At 49.1% G+C, this 21,565-nt stretch overlaps 1 protein-coding gene across 1 annotated transcript in view; it reads right to left on the bottom strand.

The window, feature by feature from the left end:
* The window catches only part of LOC146868224 (taste receptor type 1 member 3-like), a 36,934-nt gene extending 16,811 nt beyond the window's left edge, over positions 1-20,123 (bottom strand). Inside the window, exons 1-2 of the mRNA XM_085624095.1 lie at positions 19,680-20,123; positions 1,074-1,274 (exon numbers count right to left, since the gene is read on the bottom strand). Coding sequence (XP_085480221.1) covers positions 1,074-1,274; positions 19,680-20,120 — 642 coding nt within the window. The 5' untranslated portion in view covers positions 20,121-20,123. The remainder of the gene's footprint in view (positions 1-1,073; positions 1,275-19,679) is intronic.
* Positions 20,124-21,565: the final 1,442 nt, after the last annotated feature.

Raw genomic sequence — 21,565 nt, 5'->3', positions numbered from 1 at the left:
ACCAAGATTATTTACTACTCATCTCTGTTCTCTTACACCAACTATGTACTGAGCAATGGTTCAGCTATCCTGATCTCTGTGGTCCATAGAATCTGGTGCACATTTATCACAGAGATGAGTGGAAAACATCTCTTTAACAGTACTTTGTGATGCCGTTCAGCCTGTGCAGTGCCCCACTTGCATTTCAACATTTTATCAATGATGTATTGTGAGAATTTTTAAATCCATATGTGGTGGTCTACAAGGTCAAAATGTTCATCTTGTCTAGCACCTTAAAATAACACAAACAACACGTCAGAGAAATCTTGCAATGGCTATGCCATACTCCGTAATGTAAATTCAACGTCACTTCAATAATTGTTCTGGGAAACATTTTTACCCTACCTGGAATAAGTATGCGTCAATCAAAGGTATAAGCCTTTATCCTGTTTTTTATTTTTTTTATTTTTTTTTTACGGAGTTTTATATAGCGCGAACTTGACCCAATGGTATCGGGTATCAGAGCGCTTTACACGAGCACCAGTTGCGTTACATAAGGACACATTCATTTTTGTTAGGCACAGGGAGATTAAGTGATTTGCCCAGGATCACAGGTTGTTCAGCGTCATTGCCTAGACTCAAATCTGGTTCCCCAGATTAGAGGTCGACCACCTTGACATTAGGCCAAGTCTCCCCTGTGGCTGCCACGAAAATCTGTTAAAGCTATCCAAAGAATTGTAGGTTTTAGTGACATTTATGACTGTTCATTCCATTGTTCTCTACTCTTCTCATTTATTATTTCACACACACAGAAAGGAGTACTCTTCAGAAGGGACACAGAATAAGAACAAGCTTTTCCCTCCTCTGATATCTACCTTCACACCTGCCCCCATTCTGAGACTTCCTAAAGTCAACCTTCCATTCATAGCTGAAACAACCATACCAGCCACATCTATGGGAGACATCTTGTCCCAATGAGATGAGGCATTACATCTGTCCGCCTATTACTCCAGAATGTTAACAGACATTAAGAGCTTGCACAGTCCCTCTCTCTTTCACACACACTGAAATATAGGGCTGTCAAAGATTGTTACCTGGCTCTTCGTGTGCCACTGAATCTGATCTGTATTAAGGGTCAGATTTCCCGTGTACTCGCCAACAGTGTGGAAAGGCGTCGCATTGTTGTCCACCGTCCAGGTCAGAATGTCATATCCAATATTCATGTTCCCATTTTCATCATAGTGGAAGGTGCTGTTTCTTATGGTGAAGTTTATAGTCTTTAATTCTTTCAGCAGCTGGAAGACAAAAAGTCTGTCAATAAGATCCAGTTCATGACAATGTGTGATTAATTATACTCCGTTCCTTACTCATGACAAGTGCCCTCTCCTGGGTCATAACATGTTCTCTTGCATAGGTCGTGAAACTTACTTTCAACGTGGCCCACAAGCACAGACTCTTCAATAGAACCATGAAAGGCTCTTTTCCTCGCCCAGAAATCATGCTCTCCTCATGGGCTTTTGAAAGTACTCTGCTCCAAGACCATAAAAATGATTCTTCTTCCCCCCCCTGTAGACCATTCTGCCCTCATAAGCCTTAAGGTGCCCTCTCCTCATAGATCAAAGCATGTAGCCTATCAATGCACCATAAAAAGCATGCACGTTTGCACCATGAAATATACTCTTTGTTCAGGCAAAAACCATACTTTATGCATGCAGTGGCAGGTTTTCTATTTCTGGTGCTGGATCATATATGAGTCTTTCTCTGGACTTCGAAAAGTACTCTTCTGCAAGGCCTTCAAAGGACTCTACTAGAGTCTTAAAAAATACTCCTAACCCAACAATTAAAAGGGATATCAACCTATTCCACCAAAGTTCCCTTCACAAGACCATGATCCTGCCCTTCTGGTTTTCACAACAGAGATCTACTCCTGAGGAAGTGCGCGCTCATCATACCAATGTGAGAAACACGGGTTGTTCTGTACAACAGTCTCAAACTGTAACATGGTTGTTATCTCTTCCACAATTAAGTTGGCTTTTCTCGATATTAAAAGCAAGTGTGTTGTGCACAACTTATGAAACTTTTAAAACAGTTGTGGGTATTACACAAGTGCTCTTCACAGGAGATGGTAAGGTACTGTGGATGGGGGGTACTCAAGTACTCATTATGGCTGGTACAAATGGTTAGGGGTACTCCATTACTTATTATGGCCAGTGCTAATGGTCAGGGGTACAGTACTCATTATGGCCGGTACAAGGGGTCAGGGGTACTCCAGTCCTCATTATGGCTGGTACTAATGGTCAGGGGTGGTACCGTAGTTTGCATTTTTGGTCATAAATAAACTTGGTATTTTGTTAGTGAGTGGTGCCCAGTACTCAAGTACTCTTCATGAGAAGTAAGCAAGAATTTTTTATAGGTTGTACTAAGTAATAGTCACGGATGGTGCACAAAAGGTTTTTATGGGCGGCGTTCAGTTTGCCTCCAGCAGTGGTATCGACTACTCTTTAGGACATATTCTAGTACTAATCCTAGTGGTACCGAGGCACTCTGCATGGTAGTAGTTTTAATTGGCGGCAGCCAGTAATTTATTTTAGGCAAATGTAATTATTTTTGTGGTTTGTTTTCAAGTAATATGTATGGATAGTACCCAAATACTTTTCTCAAATGTTACTCAAGTCGCCTTTGCTGCTGCTGTACGGGTACGCCTCGCGTCACTAGTGGTACTCAAAGAGCTGCAGGCCGTACGCTTCTCAGAACCCTTTATCAACTATCTGTGTTTTAGGAATACACCAGATAAACAGAATTATATCTCCCACAATACACTGCTTTAGTCTATTGGATGACCTGCACCCGGAATCTAGACTTGTATAACCTTTCTGATGCTTCAGTGTGAGAGAAAGGGCACAAAGAAGCAAAAAGTGCAAGAGAAATGCAACAGAAAGGTCGCAGTGAGAGGAAAAGGCACATAGCGAGAAAAGCACAAAGAGTGAGAGAGAAGTCACAAAGAGCAGGTAAAAAAGGCACAAATGGTTGCAGTAAAAGTGAGAGAAAAGGCAGAAAGAGTGCGAGAAATGGCACAAAAGTCACAGGCAGAGAGTGAAAGAGAGAGAGACCAAAGTAAGTCAGAGAGAGTGAGAGCAAGAGGAAGAGAGGCAGTGGCACGAGGTGCTGGTGCCTGGTCCATAAAACCCATGACTGGTCAGAGGACAGGTCGCCAATAAGTTAATGGGTGGCTGGGGCAATCTCAGGCTCCCTGCGTGTGGACCCTCCTCCCAGCATAAACCTTATAGATGTTATGGAAAAACAAAAACCCCACCCTTCATCCCACCCAGTCCAGAGCTGAAACATGCCCTCCAGGGCAACCACCAGGAAAAAAGATGTGAGAAATGAGAAATATGGAGTGATAAATAGAGAGGTTAGATAATGAAAGATGAGGTTGAGAGAGAGGCGTGGTAGATGGAGGCGAGATATGGGCAGGGGCAAGGGAAACAGTGGCGGTTCCTGCGAATGGGCGTCAGGGAGTTGACCCACTGCTTTGAACCGCAACCCAACTTCAAAATGATGCACTTTTAATTTCTGCTGCATATAAATACTTATACCGCAGTGGGTGCATTTATTCTTATTATTAATTGCCATCACGAAGGGAGGGGGCATGGCTGTTGCCATTGATAGCTTCAGTGCTGTCTAGTTAAATTGTAAAAATTAAATTGCGCATGACAGACTGACCGGTCTCTGGACTCGCTCTGCTTGACATGCCCTCTTCAAGGTTCACAGTACAAATCCACTCTGAGTTGAGGCCAGGGGCTGGGCAGAGAACGCAGCCCTCTGTGTCTTCACTGGGACGCTGTGCTGCCTTACCTCTCCGATCCCGGCCCAGCTCTTATGCTATTTAATATGATAAAAAATGGTTCTGTGGCATATAGCAACCTCCAAGCTTACAGTAGAGCCAGACTGCGAGGAATGGGAAGACGACTGAAGACGGGCAATTATAGCGCTACTTTATTTTAAAGCACTCAATGGTTGGACATGGTCTTTTTTTAACATTTTCTTCTGCTGGAGCTTCCTTCTCTCAGGGAGCGTGTATGAAGATATGAAGTGGAGCGGTCCACGCTGACAGCAGAGCTGTGTGTGTGCAGTTCGTCCCCAAGAATGTGTGTAGGTTTTGCTTGGCTTCTTTCTAAAGCTTCTTTAAGGTGACACACATTGCAGACAAGTAATAAAATACTTTTTGCCACATAACATAACATAAATGGAAGACTCTAGTACTGAATCTGTTGTGAGGCTCAATCTAACTGTGATCGCCTATTTAACACCCTCATGGCCTTCCTTTTGTCTTCAGGTGCACCCGACGCTGGGAGCACTGCTTCTGGTGACCCTCCATCGGCCCTGGACCTGGCAACATCTTTGCCTGGATCCTGCGCTCTGCCTCCTGCGGGCCGACCCATCCTGGCCTCCTGCCCCCCACATCAACCCCCCCCCCCCCTTCCCCTATGGTCTGGGGTGCCCAACCAGCGGGACTGTGGCTCTGTGACTGCTGGGGGCACAGACATCCTCATGAGGTCAGGTGCCTGGGGCTCGTTGGGCCAGCTCTGCCAGGCCGCGCCATTCTAAGGCCATGCCGGCAGATGCCAGGGACTGTCCAGTTGCCAGCACTTGCCAGAGGGTACCCTGTGGGGCCTACTGGTGCTAGCTGTAGCGGTCTAGTTGCACACCGCAAGCCACCTCCGAGACCCCTACCCGGAAGCACACCCATACATTGTAGCACCTTCTGGCCAGGTGTGGCCAGAAGGCTTAAATAAATGGGCCGGGGTCGCTCAGGACTTCCGGCCCACACGAGTACCCAACTTACGTGTGTGTGTCTGTCATAGCGGCGCGCAGGCCTACAGCATGGCGCGACCCCAGGCGCTATAACCTGACATCACGATACTGGCGACGAGGATGGGATGCGAAGAACCTGCCATCCCCGAGTTGGCGTGAACTGTCCGGCCCGGCCCGTCCGCCTGTCGGAGCGGCGCCGAAACGCAACTGGCAGCTGACACGTCAGCACCTGAGACCCCGAGAGCATCTGCTCAGCGGAGCAGGATCAAGAAGTCACCGGCCGGTGGCTTAAGGTACAGCTAGATACCCCGCGTCCTACTCGGAAGTGATGTCCCAGCGTGAGGCGGCAGTGCGCTGGTGCTCCCGATGAGGCCCCGGTAAGGCCTGCGCAGAAGCCTGAGGTGGACACATGCGCAGCAGCGCTCGGCCATGCTCAGCCCAGAACTCTCAAGCCCTGAACCGCGCTATCAACACGCCGTGGATACGCTGCAGCGCACGGGTGACTCCCAGCCTCAGAGACCACCAGCAGCTACCACGCTAGCCAAAGGAATAAACAAGCATTGGCAAGGCTCACAACTCTGACAAGCATAGAGCTGGAAAAAAAAAACAGAGAGCCCTAAGCCACGAGGACCATCGTGCCACGATCAACGATGACTGAACCAGCTACAGCCGCAGCAGCTCCACAGCCAACTACTTTACCACCACGAGAGAGACAGATGGCGCCGTGAAGAGGCCGTTGCTGTTGCATTTCGCAGGGGACGAAATCTACAAACTATTTGCGCATCTGCCGAACACAGGAGCCTCCACGGACTACGAAGCTGCAGTCAGGACGCTCAACGCTAACTTTGACCTCCAACTCAATCCTGACTATGAACGTTTTAAGTTGCGACAAGCCCGGCAAAGGGAAGGCGAATCAATGGACGCTTTCCACGCACGTCTTAGAACGCTGACCAGCACGTGCACTGAGGATGACCAAACCAAAGAATTACGGGCGCAGGTCATTCAAGGATGCCGCAATAAGACCCTGCGGACCATCATCCTCAGGCAACCACGCATCACCCTAGAAGACATACTCGTCCTGGCACGCTCCCACGAACTATCGGAAGTCAGGTCTACAGCCATGGAAGCAGCTCTTACCCACCCAGCCGAACAGACGGTGACAGTCAAGACAGAGCGAGTGGACGCAGCTCGCACTCCAGTTTGCGGAAACCGGGGACGATGGCCCACCAGAAGACCGCGAAAATCACAGTGTGGATACTGTGGTAGAGAGGAGCACTCTCAAGACGACTGCCCAGCAAAAGGCAAGATATGCTCAAAGTGCGGAATCCCCAATCATTTTTCGAGTGTATGCTGAGGTGGAATGCGAAACAAAGGGATTCCCGGACAAAGACCGTCGGCTAGATCAGTGAGGCAACTCTCACTAGATGAGTCTGAAGCATTGAGGATGCAGAAGACACCGACACAACGTAGGCCATACATCGAAGACTCATCCACAGATGAAGAGGAAAAATGCTACCTCATATCCTTCGCAAGTGACCTCAAGCGGAGGTGGCGTCCTCAACCCACATGTGCCATCGAAATCACAGGGTCCCCCGTCACAGCCCTCATCGACACCGGAGAGTCGGTGAACGTCATGGGGAGTCAACATTACAAAAAGCTGAACCCAAAGCCAGCACTCACACCTTCCAAGGTGAGAATCCTCACGTATGGCAGCCAAACGCCATTCCCCCTTAAGGGGAAAATGACCGTCCAAGTGAAGTCGGAAGACCACGAAGTCACGACGACATTCCATGTGGTCGACAGGGAAGCAGACATACTGGTAGGAAGTCATGCCGCAGAAGACTTAAGCCTGGTAACATTCGCAAATGCCGTAAAGACACTACAGACAGAAGCCATTCTAGAGCTATTCCCACAGCTGTTCAAAGGCTTGGGGAGCATGAAGCGACCACCAGTAAAGCTACACATCGACACGTCGGTAAAGCCGGTTGCCCTGCGACACCGGCACATCCCATTTCACCTACAACCGCTGGTAGAACAAGAGCTGCAAAAGCTTGAGCAACAAGGGGTAATAGAAAAAGTCACTGGACCAACCCCCTGGGTGTCACCCATGGTTATAGCAGAAAAACCGAAGCAAGACTCTGCATAGACATGCGAATGCCCAACCAGGCAATACGGAGAGAGAGACACCTGACACCGACGGTTGATGTCATCCTGGCCGACCTCAATGGGTCCCGGCGGTTCTCAAAACTGGACCTCAACGCCGGATATCACCAGTTAAGGTTATCCGAAGAAAGCAGGTACATCACCACATTTTTAATGCACCTGGGGCTCAGGCGTTACAAAAGACTGAACTTTGGAATATCGTCGGCCGTGGAGATATTTCAGAACGCCGTGAGGGAAGTTCTGTCCGGTCTTCAAGGAGTGGTCAATGTCAGCGATGACATTCTAATACACTCAGCAACACTCGAGGACCAACACCGTCAGCTCCGAGCCACCCTCCAATGCCTTGCAGATCATGGGGTGACCCTCCACAAGGAGAAGTGTCAGTTCTTCAAAAAGTCCATTGAATTCTTCGGATACGTGTTCAGCCAAGAGGGGGTGAAGATAGACCCCAGGAAGTCTCAAGCCATCCAGCTTGCCCCTGCTCCCACAACAACATCGGAAGTTCGGAGTTTCTTCTTAGGCATGGCGGCATCCTGCGGGAGATTCGTACCCAACCTCGCCACCATCGCGGAGCCTCTGCGAAACTTGACGAAGAAAGTCGCTGGATGGAGATGGGGCCAGGAAGAGGAAGAATCATTCCGCAAGGTGAAGTCGGCCCTGCTAGAGAAGACGACCATGGCCTACTTCAACACCACGCGGCCAACAGAACTGATAGTGGATGCCAGTCCGGTGGGGCTGGGAGCCCTGCTGACGCAGGAAACTGAACCAGGGACGTGGGTCCCACTGGCATTCGCGAGCAAAGCATTGACTGCAACGGAGACCCGGTACTCGCAGATTGAACGAGAGGTGCTTGCCATCAAGTGGGTGTGCAACCATTTTCATCTATATATCAGCAGGCACCCATTCCGCATGGTAACTGACCATCAGCCGCTGCTCCCGCTGTTCAAAGGTACCGCTCCTCATCCGCCACCCAGAATCGAGAGATGGGCGATCCAGCTTCAGCACTGTCAACTAGAATTGGTTTACCGACCTGGCGCAAAGAACCCAGCTGACTTCTTGTCGCGCCATCCGGCCGATCCCGCAGAAGGAAACTCAGATCAAGAGAGGTAGACCGAAGATTTTGTCAACATGATCACTCAGTGGGCATGCCCAAAAGCCCTCACCATCTCAGAAATCGAAGCCCACATGCGAACTGACATGGTCATCACAAAAGTATTGGACGTGTGCAGAAAGGTTCCTGGGCAGGTTTCCTCCACGATGTCAATGGGTGGAACGAGGCAGACAGAACCCGCCTAGGGAAAGTCTGGAGAGTCCACGAAGAGCTAAGCACCGCAGCAAGTGGCATAGTGTTGAGGGGGTCACGCATCGTCATACCCCTAAGCCTCCAAGAGCGAGCTACTGCTCTAGCACATGAAGGACACCAAGGCACAAGAAGAATGAAATCCAGGGTGAGGGAAAAAGTGTGGTTCCCTGGTCTGGAAGAAGCAGTGGACGACCTTGTGCGTAGGTGTGGAGCATGCTAACTCACTGGAAACCCGGAGTCGCCGGCCCCTGTGATAACTGAGGACCCAGCTCCTTCACCCTGGTCAGGGGTGAGTCTTGACTTCGGGAGTTTTCCGGACGGGCAGACCACTGCTGTTCTGATCGATGGCTACACGAAATACCCAGTCATGGAAGAACTTCCCTCCACCGCGTTCGACCACCTACTACTGATGCTAGAGAAAACTTTTGCACTATTTGGGCTGCCACACGTAGTTAAAAAAGACAACAGGCCCCCATTCCAAGGAGGTGGGTTCAAGGAATTCCTAACCCGGATAGGAGTAGGACATCACCGCATCACTCTGCAATGGCCCCAGGCCAACGGAGAGGCCGAACGATTTATGCGGACCTTAAACAAAGTCTTACGCATCACAGTGGAATCAGACCTGGAAATCGCCCTCCAGAAGTTTCTGCGGGAGTACCGGAGCACCCCTCACTGCACAACCCAGAGGTCCCCATGGTCGCTGATGCTATCCGGACACAGACGTGACACCATCCCGGTGGCTGAAAACTGGGAGCCAGAGCCTTACGATCCCGCAGACACTCAAGCCCGAAGGTCAGCGACCAACGAGAAAGCCAGTCGGCGGCGAAGAGCACAACCTATGGCTATTAGTGCCTGGATGTGCAGTCCTGGTGAGGAACCGTCGTAGCGGAGGGAAGTTCCGCACACCCTATGAGCCAGGGCTGTGGATTGTCAGGACAGTCAGGGGAACTGCTGTTATGGCTGCAAGGAATGGAGAAGTCATTACCCGAAATGTCTCATGGTTTAAAAGAGTGCCCACTCCGGAAGGTGGAAGGCCAAGGTCCGGGTCGTCCTGCAGCAGAGAGGCGGTGTGGGAAAACGCTGGCCCGAGCCCCGCTGATGACCAAGTGCCGAATCCAGCAGCGCCAGCGTTACCTCTCGACATGGGATTGGGAGACTTACCCAGCGAAATAGAAGCAGCCAGGCAGAGGACGAGTCTAACCACCCGTCAACAACGGTAAGACTTGCTGACTTTGTGTGCTAACTACTCTTTCATGTTTGTTTTGTCTTGAACTGATTTGGGATGGGATGTAGCAGTCTAGTTGCTCACCGCTAGTCACCTCCGAGACCCCTACCTGGAAACACACCCATACATTGTAGCACCTTCTGGCCAGGCGTGTCCAGAAGGCTTAAATAAATGGGCCGGGGTCGCTTGGGACTTCCGGCCCACACAAGTACCTAACTTATGTGTGTGTGTCTGTCATTGCGGCGCGCAGACCTACAGCATGGCGCGACCCCAGGCGTGATAACCTGACATCGCGACACTAGCCACCTCACCCCTCCCTCCCCCTCCCTTTTCTCGGACTATCTCCCCTTTCAGCGTCTTTTGTCTGTTGCCTGCTGCCCTTGGCCTGGCCGGATTGGGCGCACCCTCTTCTGGTGCAGGGTGGACTCTTGGCCAAGGCCTGGCATATACCTATGCCCCCGCCTGGGACCCACAGGTGCAGCATTCTCCGGGAAGGGCCCCCCTTCCATCTCTTCTGGACCTTGCAGCCTCTCTACGCTGAATAGTCCCATTGTCCCTCTCTCTATGCCTGGCAGACCTACTGAGGGTCCCTGCTCTCCCTTCTACGCTTGCACCTGGCCTGCTGCGGGGTCAATAATGGGGGGCCCTCATTTTTTTTTTTTTGTCAAACCATTTTTTATTGCAGGACCAAGTACAACGTACAGTAATCAGGATGCATGTGAGTAATGCAGGTTTCCCGTCCTCCCCTTAACCGTTAATCCGTGCAGCATACACAGCCGTACTGCCCACATCCCGGAGGCCGGGCGGCGTCACATAGACATATGGCACATTGATACAACACTGTCAGGAACCAACTTCCGGTGGGGAGACCCGCTGCCTGCTTTTGATCACTGTCCCCCTGCTCCCCCAGATACGCACAGAACTATGGGGGGCCCTCATGACCCCCTCCACCCCTCCATGTCACACCCGGCCCCTGCTGCCTATAGCTTCTGGGAAGGCATCCCACCAGTTGCTTTTTACTGAGGCCGTGGCCTAACACTGATGCCAGTGTGGGGTATAATGAACAATGCACACAGAGGGAATTTAGAGATGCCCCCTGAAAAACGACCTAACACTAGTGTCCAGGCTGAGTGGCTGCTTGCCAGCTGCCACCACCAGACAAGTTTCTGAACCCCTGGGTCGAGAGCCTGTTGCTCTCAGGGGTCTGAAACAATGCACATCCTGGGATGAGGGGCCAAGCCTCCTTCCCCAGGATGGGCTGGGTCCACGAAGGGGAAGCTTCAAAGGCTTGCCGCCTTTGTGAGCTTCCCCAGGCCTTTTGCTGTATCCAGAAACTGGCCCCTACCGGTCCTGACCCCCCACTTTGGGCAGGGGAATCGGATGGAAAACCAAGTGAGGAAAGGAGGTGTGCCAACCTTTGCCAACCCCACCCCTCAGGTGGGGAAGGCGAAGTGAAGCACAACTCTCAGTCCCTGCCATCCAGAGCGAGGCATATGCCACCCTCCCACTGGAGGGTGGCATAATAGGGGTTGTACCCACCCCAAGGAAGGGACCCAACCTTTCCCTTCCTTTAACGCACCTACATCTAGTATTTAGGGACAACCCTGAACCTTACCTCCTCAGACAAGAACCGAATAAGAAGACAAAAAGAAGAAGGACAGACGAAGCCGTGCTAAAGCTAAGAACAGGAGGACGCTCACTGACTTGGCCCCAGCCCTACTGGCCTGTCCCCACCTCAAACCTGCCGAAGCGAAATCCTGGTGTGTACTGCAGCCAGCAACCTCAAGAACCCAGAGGACCTGCCCTGCCTTCCACAGAAAAGACTCTGTCTCCCGTGAGTACCGGTTTTGCTCACCCACAGACTCTGGCTTCGGCCAAATCCATGAGTCTGCACCACTCTGCAACCGACGCCCACGGCCTGAGTTCGATTGGCCCAACACCACAAGGAGGTCTCCCCGGCAATCCTGACCTGAGATCTGGTGATCTCTGACCTGCCTCGAATCTCCCTGCGAAGCCTGCAGCCTCTTTCTGGAGGATCCCCCACGACCGCGACCGGAGCTGGTGAGGAAAACCCGATGCCTAAAGACACCCCTGCACCCGAAGTCCCATGGCCTTGGGTGGCCCAACCGACGGTGTCCCAGCAACCCCAGGCATCCCAACTTACCTCTCCAACTGGTGGTCACCTCCAGAAGATCTCCTTCCCCGAGCCTGCAGTCTTTGTTGAAACTCGAGAATCCCCATTGAAATGAACAGGGCACCCGACACCAAACCAGCACCCTGCACCCAGCTCCCAGCACCGCTGCAGGTGTACTTTGGGTGCTAAAGCGGATCCCCCTTTGCCCTGAGTTAAACCCCAGGAGCTTTGCTCCCACAATCTTGTGGCCTGCTTGTGAGCAGTCACCAACCAGAGGCCCCATATCCCTCATTGGATAACATTGGGCCTCAGCACTCTGCACCCGGTCGTCCTGCTTTGAGAGTGCATCCTCGACCTTGGGGGAACCCTGGTTCTAACCCCAGAATACTAACTCCCACAAACTTGCACTTACCTGCAAACCGTTAACTTAATTTTTCTCCATAGGAATACATTGATTGTTTTTCCTAAAAATTGTGTGTGGAGTTGGTTTTGTATGGAACTTTGAAAAACTGCAAACAACTAAAAACTGCTCACTTACCTTTTCTCTAGGAAATGTCCCAGTGTGATATCTAGGTATATCACACTGAGTAGGAAAAGTAATCCAGAAAGTAATCTGTAAAGCAATCCAAAGTAATTTAACAGTAATTTCCACTGTATGGAAAGCATTTACAAACCTGTAACAAAGTCATTTGCATTCAGCTTGCTAGTATTGTTCAACCTGCCTTGAACATTATCATAGACACTTACCTGTGCCAGGCTTGCTTGGTTCTAGGAAATAAATACAACGAAATAATATTTTTATACAAATCACATTGGTCAGAGTTCAGTCTTTGAGTGTGTGCCATCATTTGCTGATTGAGTGTGTACAACAAATGCTTAACACTACCCCCTGATAAAGCCTTAGAGCAGTAAGGCCCACACTACCACAAATAGAGAGTAAGGTGCTATCTACCTTTACCTCTGCCTACCTTTGGGGATCCACTGGACTTTGTGCACGCTATACCTCATTTTGGTAAAGTATATACAGAGCCAGCTTCCTACAGCCCCCCCCCCCCCACCTGGCTGTGTGCTCATAGTGCCCGCTGTGCCACTACTCCCACTACCCCTCATCTTCCTTCTCCAGCTGGCCGTGGCCTGAGGGGTGTCTCCATGTCGCCACATTATAGCACTCCTGTTGACCCCTAAACATAAAACCCATCCTGTTCTTGTCTCCAGCCCTGGTCAAGTGCTCAGGACCCGGTGGATACGTAGGTTCTCAACTCCCTCGATTTACAGGGCTATATCTCCCGCTGGCCTGCAGGGTGCCTCCATGTCACCATGTTATAGCGCTTCTGTTAGCTCCACTGACATAGCACCCATCCAGTTCTTTGTCTCCTGCCCTGGTCAAGCGCTAGGGACCCAGTGGATACATAGGTTCTCAACATCCCAACTACAGTGTTATCGGCTTCCCTCCTTGATCCTCCTTTTCTTTTTTTGTGAGGGAAGTCTGTACCCCCCTCTTCGTCTTAGCACCCCTCCACTCTTTTACTCTTCCCCGCCTCCCTCCTCACTTCCCATCTCTCCCCCCTACTCTTCCCTTCCTTCTTCCCCCTCCCCTTCCTGGCTGCCCTCCCTCCTTCTCTCCTCGCCTCTACTGCATGCCCCGTTGCCCTCTCACCATTCTGGTTCACTTATTCTTCTTTCTGCTTATTCCAGATGCCCACGACATTGGCCCCCCTGACGGTCCTGTCCTGGGATGTCCATTACCTCACCCATTATATCAAGCTGAAGAAGGTCCTGGTGTATCTGTACACACAGCGGGCCGATATTGCCTTGTTAGAGGAGACTCATCTCAGTGGCGCAAGTCTAATAAACTCAGGCACAAATGAGTTGCATGATTATTCACAGCAGCTGCACCCCACGACCAGTCTGTGGTGATGCCCCCACACTGCGCAAACGTAGGGTGCCCATCTTTCAGCGCTGCTCACGTCCCTGCACCTTTTTGAAGATGTGCATGGATCCAGAAAGGAGGTATGTTTTAGTTCACCTCAGGACTTTGGACAGAGTTGTTTGTGTGGGCTCAATATATGCGCCTGTTTCCTCCTCAGCGTTAACCATATCCTTGCCTAATTTAGCTCCGTGCCTGTCCTATTGGGCAGTAACTTGAACTTGGCTGTGGACGCGGTTCTTGACCACATTGGCCCAATTGATCGGGCGGCTAACGGAGCTAGGGCCACCTTGCGTGACATCCATGAAGACAATGACCTACTCGACATCTAGTATCTGCTGCACCCAACCAATAAGTCGTACACCTTACTGTCCCCTGTCCATGGCACCCAGTCAGGCTGGATGTCTTCCTAGTATTGCACTCCCTCACCCCACTGATATTGGACGCCCATATCCTGGTGGGCTCTCTCTGTGATCATTCCGCAGTCATCCTTTAGCTGGATTGGGGTCTGCCTGGCTAGTCCAGAAGCCCTGGCTGTTTAATGCTTCTCACTGTTGGTAGCCAGAGCAGAAATAGCACCTCTGCTCTCATGTCCAGACAGATTTCGATAACAATCAAGGCTCGGTGGAATACGCTTAGATGATCTGGGCAGTGGCAAGGGCCATGAATAGGGGGCAACTCTTGTGTGAAGCCACTCTCCATTATAAGCAGAGGATGGTACAGCAGGTTGTCTTGAAAGTGGACAACCGGGCTCTGACAAGGCTGTACACTACCCATCCTCTTAATTCCACCCGATGTATTGGTCGCTCTTGTGTTTTTGAAATATTATACAAACTGGAGCGGGCTGGCCTCCTACTCCACCACCGCTGCTGGCGGTGTGGTCAGCCGGGCTGTGACACTCCGCACATTTTGTTTGACTGACCCGCCATCAGGGGGCTATTGGCGGAGGCGGCAACCACACTGAGCCGGACTTTGCCTCTTCTCTCCCCACTTTCTCCCCAGACAGTGCTACTGCATGACTTTGCTTGCACCGCCACTGCCTGATGACTCACAATGAGGGCCAGTTCTTAGCCACAGCTCTAACCTCGGTGAATCTCTGTCTCCTGCAACATTCAAGTCCCCCCATGTCTCGTCTCACACGGAATGGCTTGTGACAATGTTCCAGGCAGCGTCTTTTGAGAAGATCATTTACGCACTTGTCGACAAGCTTGATGTTTATCATAGTACGCGCACAATGTGACACTTGCACCTCCCATAACATACCCTCCCCTGGCCGTGCCGCCTTTCTCAAGAAAGATTAGATTCATGTTATGATTGTCCAAGGCGTAGCCTTTATTTACATCACACAAGGTTATTCAAACCAAGCCAAGACGAGAAAGAGAAGTATTCTGATACTTGCATATAATTTTACAAAAACATACGTGCAGCGGCATCAACAAATAAAGAAAGCAATAAGGAAGATAAGCACATCATTAAACTTGACCTTCACCTTCTAGGCACATCCAGTACCTGTTGTGTAACATCCGCTGTGCGCATTGTGTCAGAAGGCCCCAACGGGCAACAGCCCTCTCCCGGTTCTATCCAGGACACCCCTGCAGAACCATGTTGCACCCTTCGATGAGGCCTTGCCAGGAAGATTGCACCACTTGAAATCCAAGGCGCTGTATTGCGCACCGGCCCCCTGGGTTACCTGAACACAGGCAACCTCCCCAAAGTTCTAGTCAGTTCATATGTCACGGGTTAGGGCAGGAGAGTCCAGGACCACCAGAAGGGTGGTCCATCCCCCGCCTGCCTGGTGTACACACCAATCCTATCCCCTCCTGGGGTAAGTCCAGTCTCTAAATCTCATTCTCGTACATCCGCATTTATTCTTATCTGCCAGAGCCTCGCCTTTCTGCCTTTCTCGCCTGATTGACACCGCGTTGATGTTGACTTCGAGCAGGATCCAAAAGGGACAAAGAGGCCTTAAATGGCCCCCCAGGTTCTCGCTGCACCTCCAGATGACTTCACTGCCCCGTCCCCCATACCTGCCCTTCCTGTGCCCGGCAGGGCTCCGACACTTGGTAGACTAAGGATGCCCGACTCCTAGCCACGGGGTTGCCTATTCAGGAGGTGTGGACCCCATTCTTAACGGACAAATCTTGATGAGACCGGGCTTTGTCTAGCCCGCCCTGCCCCAGAACTCATGGGTGTCATACTTCGGGGCATCCCTTCCCTTCTTGGCTCCTCACTTCCCCAACTCCACTTCCTCCACCCTCCACCCCTTTTTTCTTCCAACCCCTTTTATCCTGTCTCTCTCCCCCTGTGGTTCGGTGGTGCCCCCTTCTCTGTGTGTCACTACATATGCACTCCCTACCCCGCCCACCACCTCTTTCTTTCTTCGGTGACCCTGGCCGTCGTCCTCCATCTCCCTCTAGTTTCTTTTTCTGTTATTGAGCAGTTGACGAGGTTAAAGCCCCCACCCCGCCTCATCCTGGGTTTTTGCCTCTTTTGTTGTTTATGCTGTTTATCTTCTCTCATGACATTGCACGGTAGAGCCTGTGTTTTGTATCTTATGTTTTCTTTTGTACTCACTCTGAAAACGTATATAAAGATTTTTTTTAAATCTAACTGTGATTTGTTCTTGACAGAAAATTAGAGTGAGATAAGATGTGCTTTTTAGGTCTTGTGCCTAGCGTTGCAGTTCGTAGAGCTGCTCGCGCATCGAGAGACCTCTTGTAGGGGGTTTCAAAACTAACCTAGGAATTGCACACGCTCGTGCTTGTGCTTTTCCTTTTGGGCCACGCTATTGGCCTTTGCGTGCGTCTTTTTAACAAAGACAGCACGCAATTGGCCAAAGGCGGGCGCATTGCTCCGCCCATGGCCTATTGGTGTTGGTTACCCACACCGCCGCCGCCATGTAGTTTCAATTATTGTGCCCAGACACAGGCACGATAATTGAAACCACATGGCTCGCTGTGGCGTGCGCGCGCTCTCGAGCCTAGTTAGCTTTGCAAACGGATGACACATGCTCTATGGAATTAAAATGAAGATAGGTTTATAGCTGCAGAGGCAGTGGTCAACACTTACACTTCTGATGTGTTATCACTTCTGTCATCGTCGCGAGATGGTAAGACCTTCTAAATAGGGCGGGCCGCTTGGTGCATTATAGGGCAGGCTTTCAGGTGCATTACATCACGCGTTCACACACCCTGCCAATTTATGCCGAGGGCTCCCATTCCAGCAAAGTCTAAATGAGGCTGTGTACGGTTTCATGATTTCCAGTCTCCAGAACTGCACGCTAATAACTCACTTTGTTCTGTTTTTATTGTTGTTTTTTTATTATATATATATATTTCTTTTTCCTCATTCTTCGGACGAAAAAACACGTGGTGCGCCTTTAGTGCGTTTTTCCCCAAAGCACACTGGAGCCGAAGGGAAGGGCAGGCGAGAGGCCCCATGTGAACCATAACACACCCAGAAGACCGGAAGATGCCACTGCCCATGCGTCAGCTTGTTCCCGCTGCTCTTTGCTTGTTTACTAAAGATGGCGACTCTTGATGGCGAACAGGCAAGCAAAACAGGCAGTGCGCGCTTTGTGCCCCATCACCGGGGATGCTGCATTTTTTTTTTATATATCGCGAACCGGTGCTTTAAATGGCCCGGTACTGTCCGGTACTGAGTGCCGGCACTGGTTTATTTCGATAGGGAGAGTCCCAACACTCCTCTAGAGTGACGTAATACGCTTAATTGGAGAGTAGGCACTTCTCAGACACAAGCAGGTACCTTGGTACAGGGTACCTGCACTTCTATTTATCCATTTCAAGCACTGGTGCGAACTCGAAGGTATTGGATGGCTTTAGATAAGCAACAGTTACATCACTCAAGGACACATTCATGTGTTTGCAGGCACGGGGAGATTTGCCCAGAAACAACGGAGATTGAGCCGACGCAGAAATTCGAACCTGACTACCTAGATCAAAAGTCGATAGTACTGCCCGTGACGCCATATCACCTCCACTGAGCATTAGCAGGTACAGTGCATGCAGGAATCTGCACTACACACCCATAGTGATCAAACTGCGCCAGTCAGCTGTCTGAGAGGGTGGAGGAGCCACGTTGCTCGTCACCCACACTTTGCAGCCTCCACATCTCCGCTGCGAACACCCGACAAGTTACCTGTCACCAGCAGAGATATTTTTATTGCTGTTTGAATTCAGTTGAATTCCGATGGCACCGCTTTGGCGTTCCACACCATATTTCAAAGCCGGGCTGACAGTCATAATATCGATGACATATATATTCATGATCTCTTTTGGCTCTTGCAGGGGAAGGGACGGATATGTAATTTCTGAACTGCATTCAGGGCCTTAACTTGGGGAATGCTATCTGTCATAGGCTGTGACAAATATGTGTGCGTGCGAGGAGTGTGTGCGAGCGCGCATGTGCGGGAGGGGGGGACGGAGATGGAAATTCCGGCCACTGATTGAAACACACAATTGCATTTTGAGTTTCTTTTTTCATATTGCAAGTAGAGACCCAAACATGCCAGCACGTGAAGTGTAGGTGAAGGTAAAAGCATAAGTCAAGATAGAAAGAAGCTCTTTAGAAGTCAGTGAGGGTACATGGGAGAAGGGTGGAAGGGGTGGAATGCTCCTTGTCCCTTGTGTGTTCGAGTTGGAGATTTCTTCTGTGTCGAGATCTGTTTGTAGGGAAGGAGCGCGCTCTTAAAGAAATACAAGCAATTGCAATGCAATAGGTCTCGCATTTAGGCGAGTTTAAGCTATTGGCATTGTAAATGACAATGCCTTTTATTTATGTTGTAAAAATGAAAACAAAAATAAAAGGCAATGCCATTTGCACCGTCCATAGCTCAAACTCGCGTAAATGCGAGACATATTGCATTGCAAATGCTTGTTACTATTTATTATGGCAAAGTCTAGCAGGAAACAATGTGCAATGACAGAAGAATAAAAATAATGCATGGTTTCCACCAAGGCTGCAGTGGAAGGGTGCCATCCGCTGTCCGAGGAACGGTTCTAAAGTTTTACAAGTTAGGCTGTGGAAGAAGCTCTCTTCATGGCCAAGTTACATTAGGTTTTCTAGAAGCGCTCATTGGTGAATCCTAATCAAGTGCTAGAAACATCTGAAAGGGCTGGCTCATATAAATAGAGCGGATTATACTATTTGGGGACAGAAATTAAAATGGTTCTAGTTTCTTCCTACTTTGGATCAAAGATGGGACAGTTGCAATGTGTTTTTGAGTTAGGTTTTACATATTTTGTGGAGCACCATTGAATTACTGATGCGATGTTGGCTACTAGAAGTCTGAACAGCGCGGGCAATTTATATTTCTTTTTTTACATTGCATTGCATCTAGTATGCTCCATGAAATTTTAACTTTGTATTGTTTCGATATTGCAATGATTTTTGGTAATATGCAAATAAAGATTTACTTACTTACTTATATATTTAAATAAAGGTCTTTAAAATGCTTTATTTTTATTTTTTTCAGTTCCGTTTATTTACATTTTCAACTTTTCAAAACCACTGTGAAGCATAAACCCATTTATATTTCTTGAGTAGAACATCACAGAGATGTACAAATAGCCTACAATGGCCCAGAGAACCTTTATTTCTTCACCTTTATAACATAAAGTATTAGATGTTTGTATAAGTGTCGCTTCACTCCCTCTACCCTGTATGTCTGGGCCTACTCTTTGGTTAAAGGACTTGTGAGAATTTCCCAGGAGGTTGTATAAAAGAATACCTTGTTGAAAAAAAGTATCAAAGCCAAAATGTCGACTACTACAATATTGTGATGGTAAGTATGGGATACATAGGTAAGTATATATCTACTATTCTTAACTCCACAGCTATGAAGCTAAGAATGTGCAGGTAAATGTAAATTTACTATTTTTACCTACATGCATATGTACCTTGCTGAGATAGAATAAGGTACATATTAGTGGAGGTAAAAAATAGTAAAGCTACAATTACCAGCATATTCTTACCTTTTATGACATTGTGGTAGGGCTATATTGGCTACAATATTTTTGCAGCATATTTAAAATAGGATATTCTGGTAATGTACCCCACCAGTGAGACAGCAATATAACTCAGGTGGAAAAGAGAAGCAAAAAGTGAAACATACTTGCCATGCGTATGGGTACGAGTCGAGCTGGCACTGGGTACTGTTGCAGAGGAGCATCTTATGTAGGGCATGCGCCACGCTATACACAGCAGTGTAGACACCGTACATCATCCTCTGTGTCATAGGGTCATGGATCATGGAGGCGTTGGCAGGAGTGAGATAGCTGCACTCCATGCATGAATTCTGGAATGCTTGGCGCTCATACTCCGCCTCTGCACTGTCATTGCAAGTGCTTGCAGAGTGGTCTGTGGAGGGCTGCTTTGCTTGTACTGCCAGGAGTCCAAGGACATTCCTCACGTAGCCCTCCAGTCCTGCTATTGGTTGACTTTTGACTGTGAAGCCAATGATGGTGCCAATATTTTCTATACCCGGCATCTGGCGAATTGTGCTGGAGAGTGACCAGCCGCTGCTGGCGACCCAAACCATTTTCAGTTTGGCCATCAGAGCCACGCCCAAGAAAGCTTGAGCCTGTTCTTCCGATGAAAAGAGGACAACCACGTTGACATTAGCTTCACGGATCTTTCCAATTATCTTCTGAGATTTGTTCACAGAGTCTGCAGAAGCATCACTGGGGAGGTAATCTTCATATGCAATGCAGATCCCAATCTCATTGGCTATGAGGGAGAAATGGTAGAGTCCATCCTCGCCATATTCATTGCTGCTGCCCAAGACTGCGATCCAGTCCCACCCCAGTCTTTTGAGGAGCCACATCATTCCCCGGGCCTGGACCGTGTCACTCGGCACCGTCCTTAGAAAAGATGTGAAGACCTCGTTGTCACTCAGCCTTTCGCAAGAAGCCGCAAAGCTTATCTGAAACAACAAAAGAGTTACTATAACTGCCTGGCCACATAAGGATGTGGTAATTTTTTTCATTCATTAGGTTTACATCCAACACAACTATCAACAAATGATGTCTGATTTCCTTTGTTCTCTGTGTATTACTTTGTACACAATTGAGTTACGCTACACAGAAATGTTTTACCAGACAAACATTCCTGTGTGTTACCATTCAGGCTTTTTTGTGACTGTACACACAATTGTGTCATCATACACACACTTTTACTTTTCTACAGAATAGTTTTCTGTATAAAATTGCAGAACAACACTGTTTTCCAATGCAAACTGATTGGAGTAAAATTGCATATGTTGGCGTTAAGTAATATTTACGTTTACTTACACAAAACCCTTATGCTCAGCAGTATTTCGGGGGCTCATTCATGATAGATTAATTAGATCTATGACAGGAGAGCCAGTCTGGGGTGTAGATGAAAAGGCTCTTTCATCATGGGTATAGATTGTCGGAAATATGTTGTGACAAGAGTATCAAAGAAAACAAACAAAGCCAACCAGAATAATGAAAGGAAAAGCAGGATGGCCAAAGGCAGTGACACAAGGAAATTTCAACCCTACACAACCTATTCATTTGTATGGTCCCCTCTGTCTGCCACACTTTCCGCCAGTTATCACAACACCAGAGTTGGACTGGCCTATAGGGCAGTCTGGAAGTGCCATTGGGGCAACTCTGAATGAAGTTATGAAGGAATGAAGTTAGATTTATCAAAGCGCACAAATAACCAGATGCGTCAAGGCGCTAAAGACTTGTTAGTTCAAATGAAAAATGTACTAGGGAAAAACTCTCAGTTCTATGCCTGAGGAGTTACAGACTGAAGAGCTAAGTTTTCAGTGCTTTTCTAAAGAAGTAATGTGTCTTCAAAATAGTGACCTGTCAAGGCTCTACCTCCCCATCTTGCCTTCTGAAATATGGGGACAACAACCAGATTTTGATTTGCCGAATGAAGTTGTCTGATAGGGACGTACCACTGGGACATAGATATCATTGCTCCGGGTTCTGATCCATATATAGCCCTGTGAGCAAGGCACAGGGC

Source organism: Triturus cristatus, chromosome 1_2 (assembly GCF_964204655.1).
Source record: "Triturus cristatus chromosome 1_2, aTriCri1.1, whole genome shotgun sequence".
Classification (NCBI taxonomy): domain Eukaryota; kingdom Metazoa; phylum Chordata; class Amphibia; order Caudata; family Salamandridae; genus Triturus; species Triturus cristatus.
Note: the sequence above shows the minus strand (reverse complement) of the source record. Positions and strands in the feature narration are given on the sequence as shown.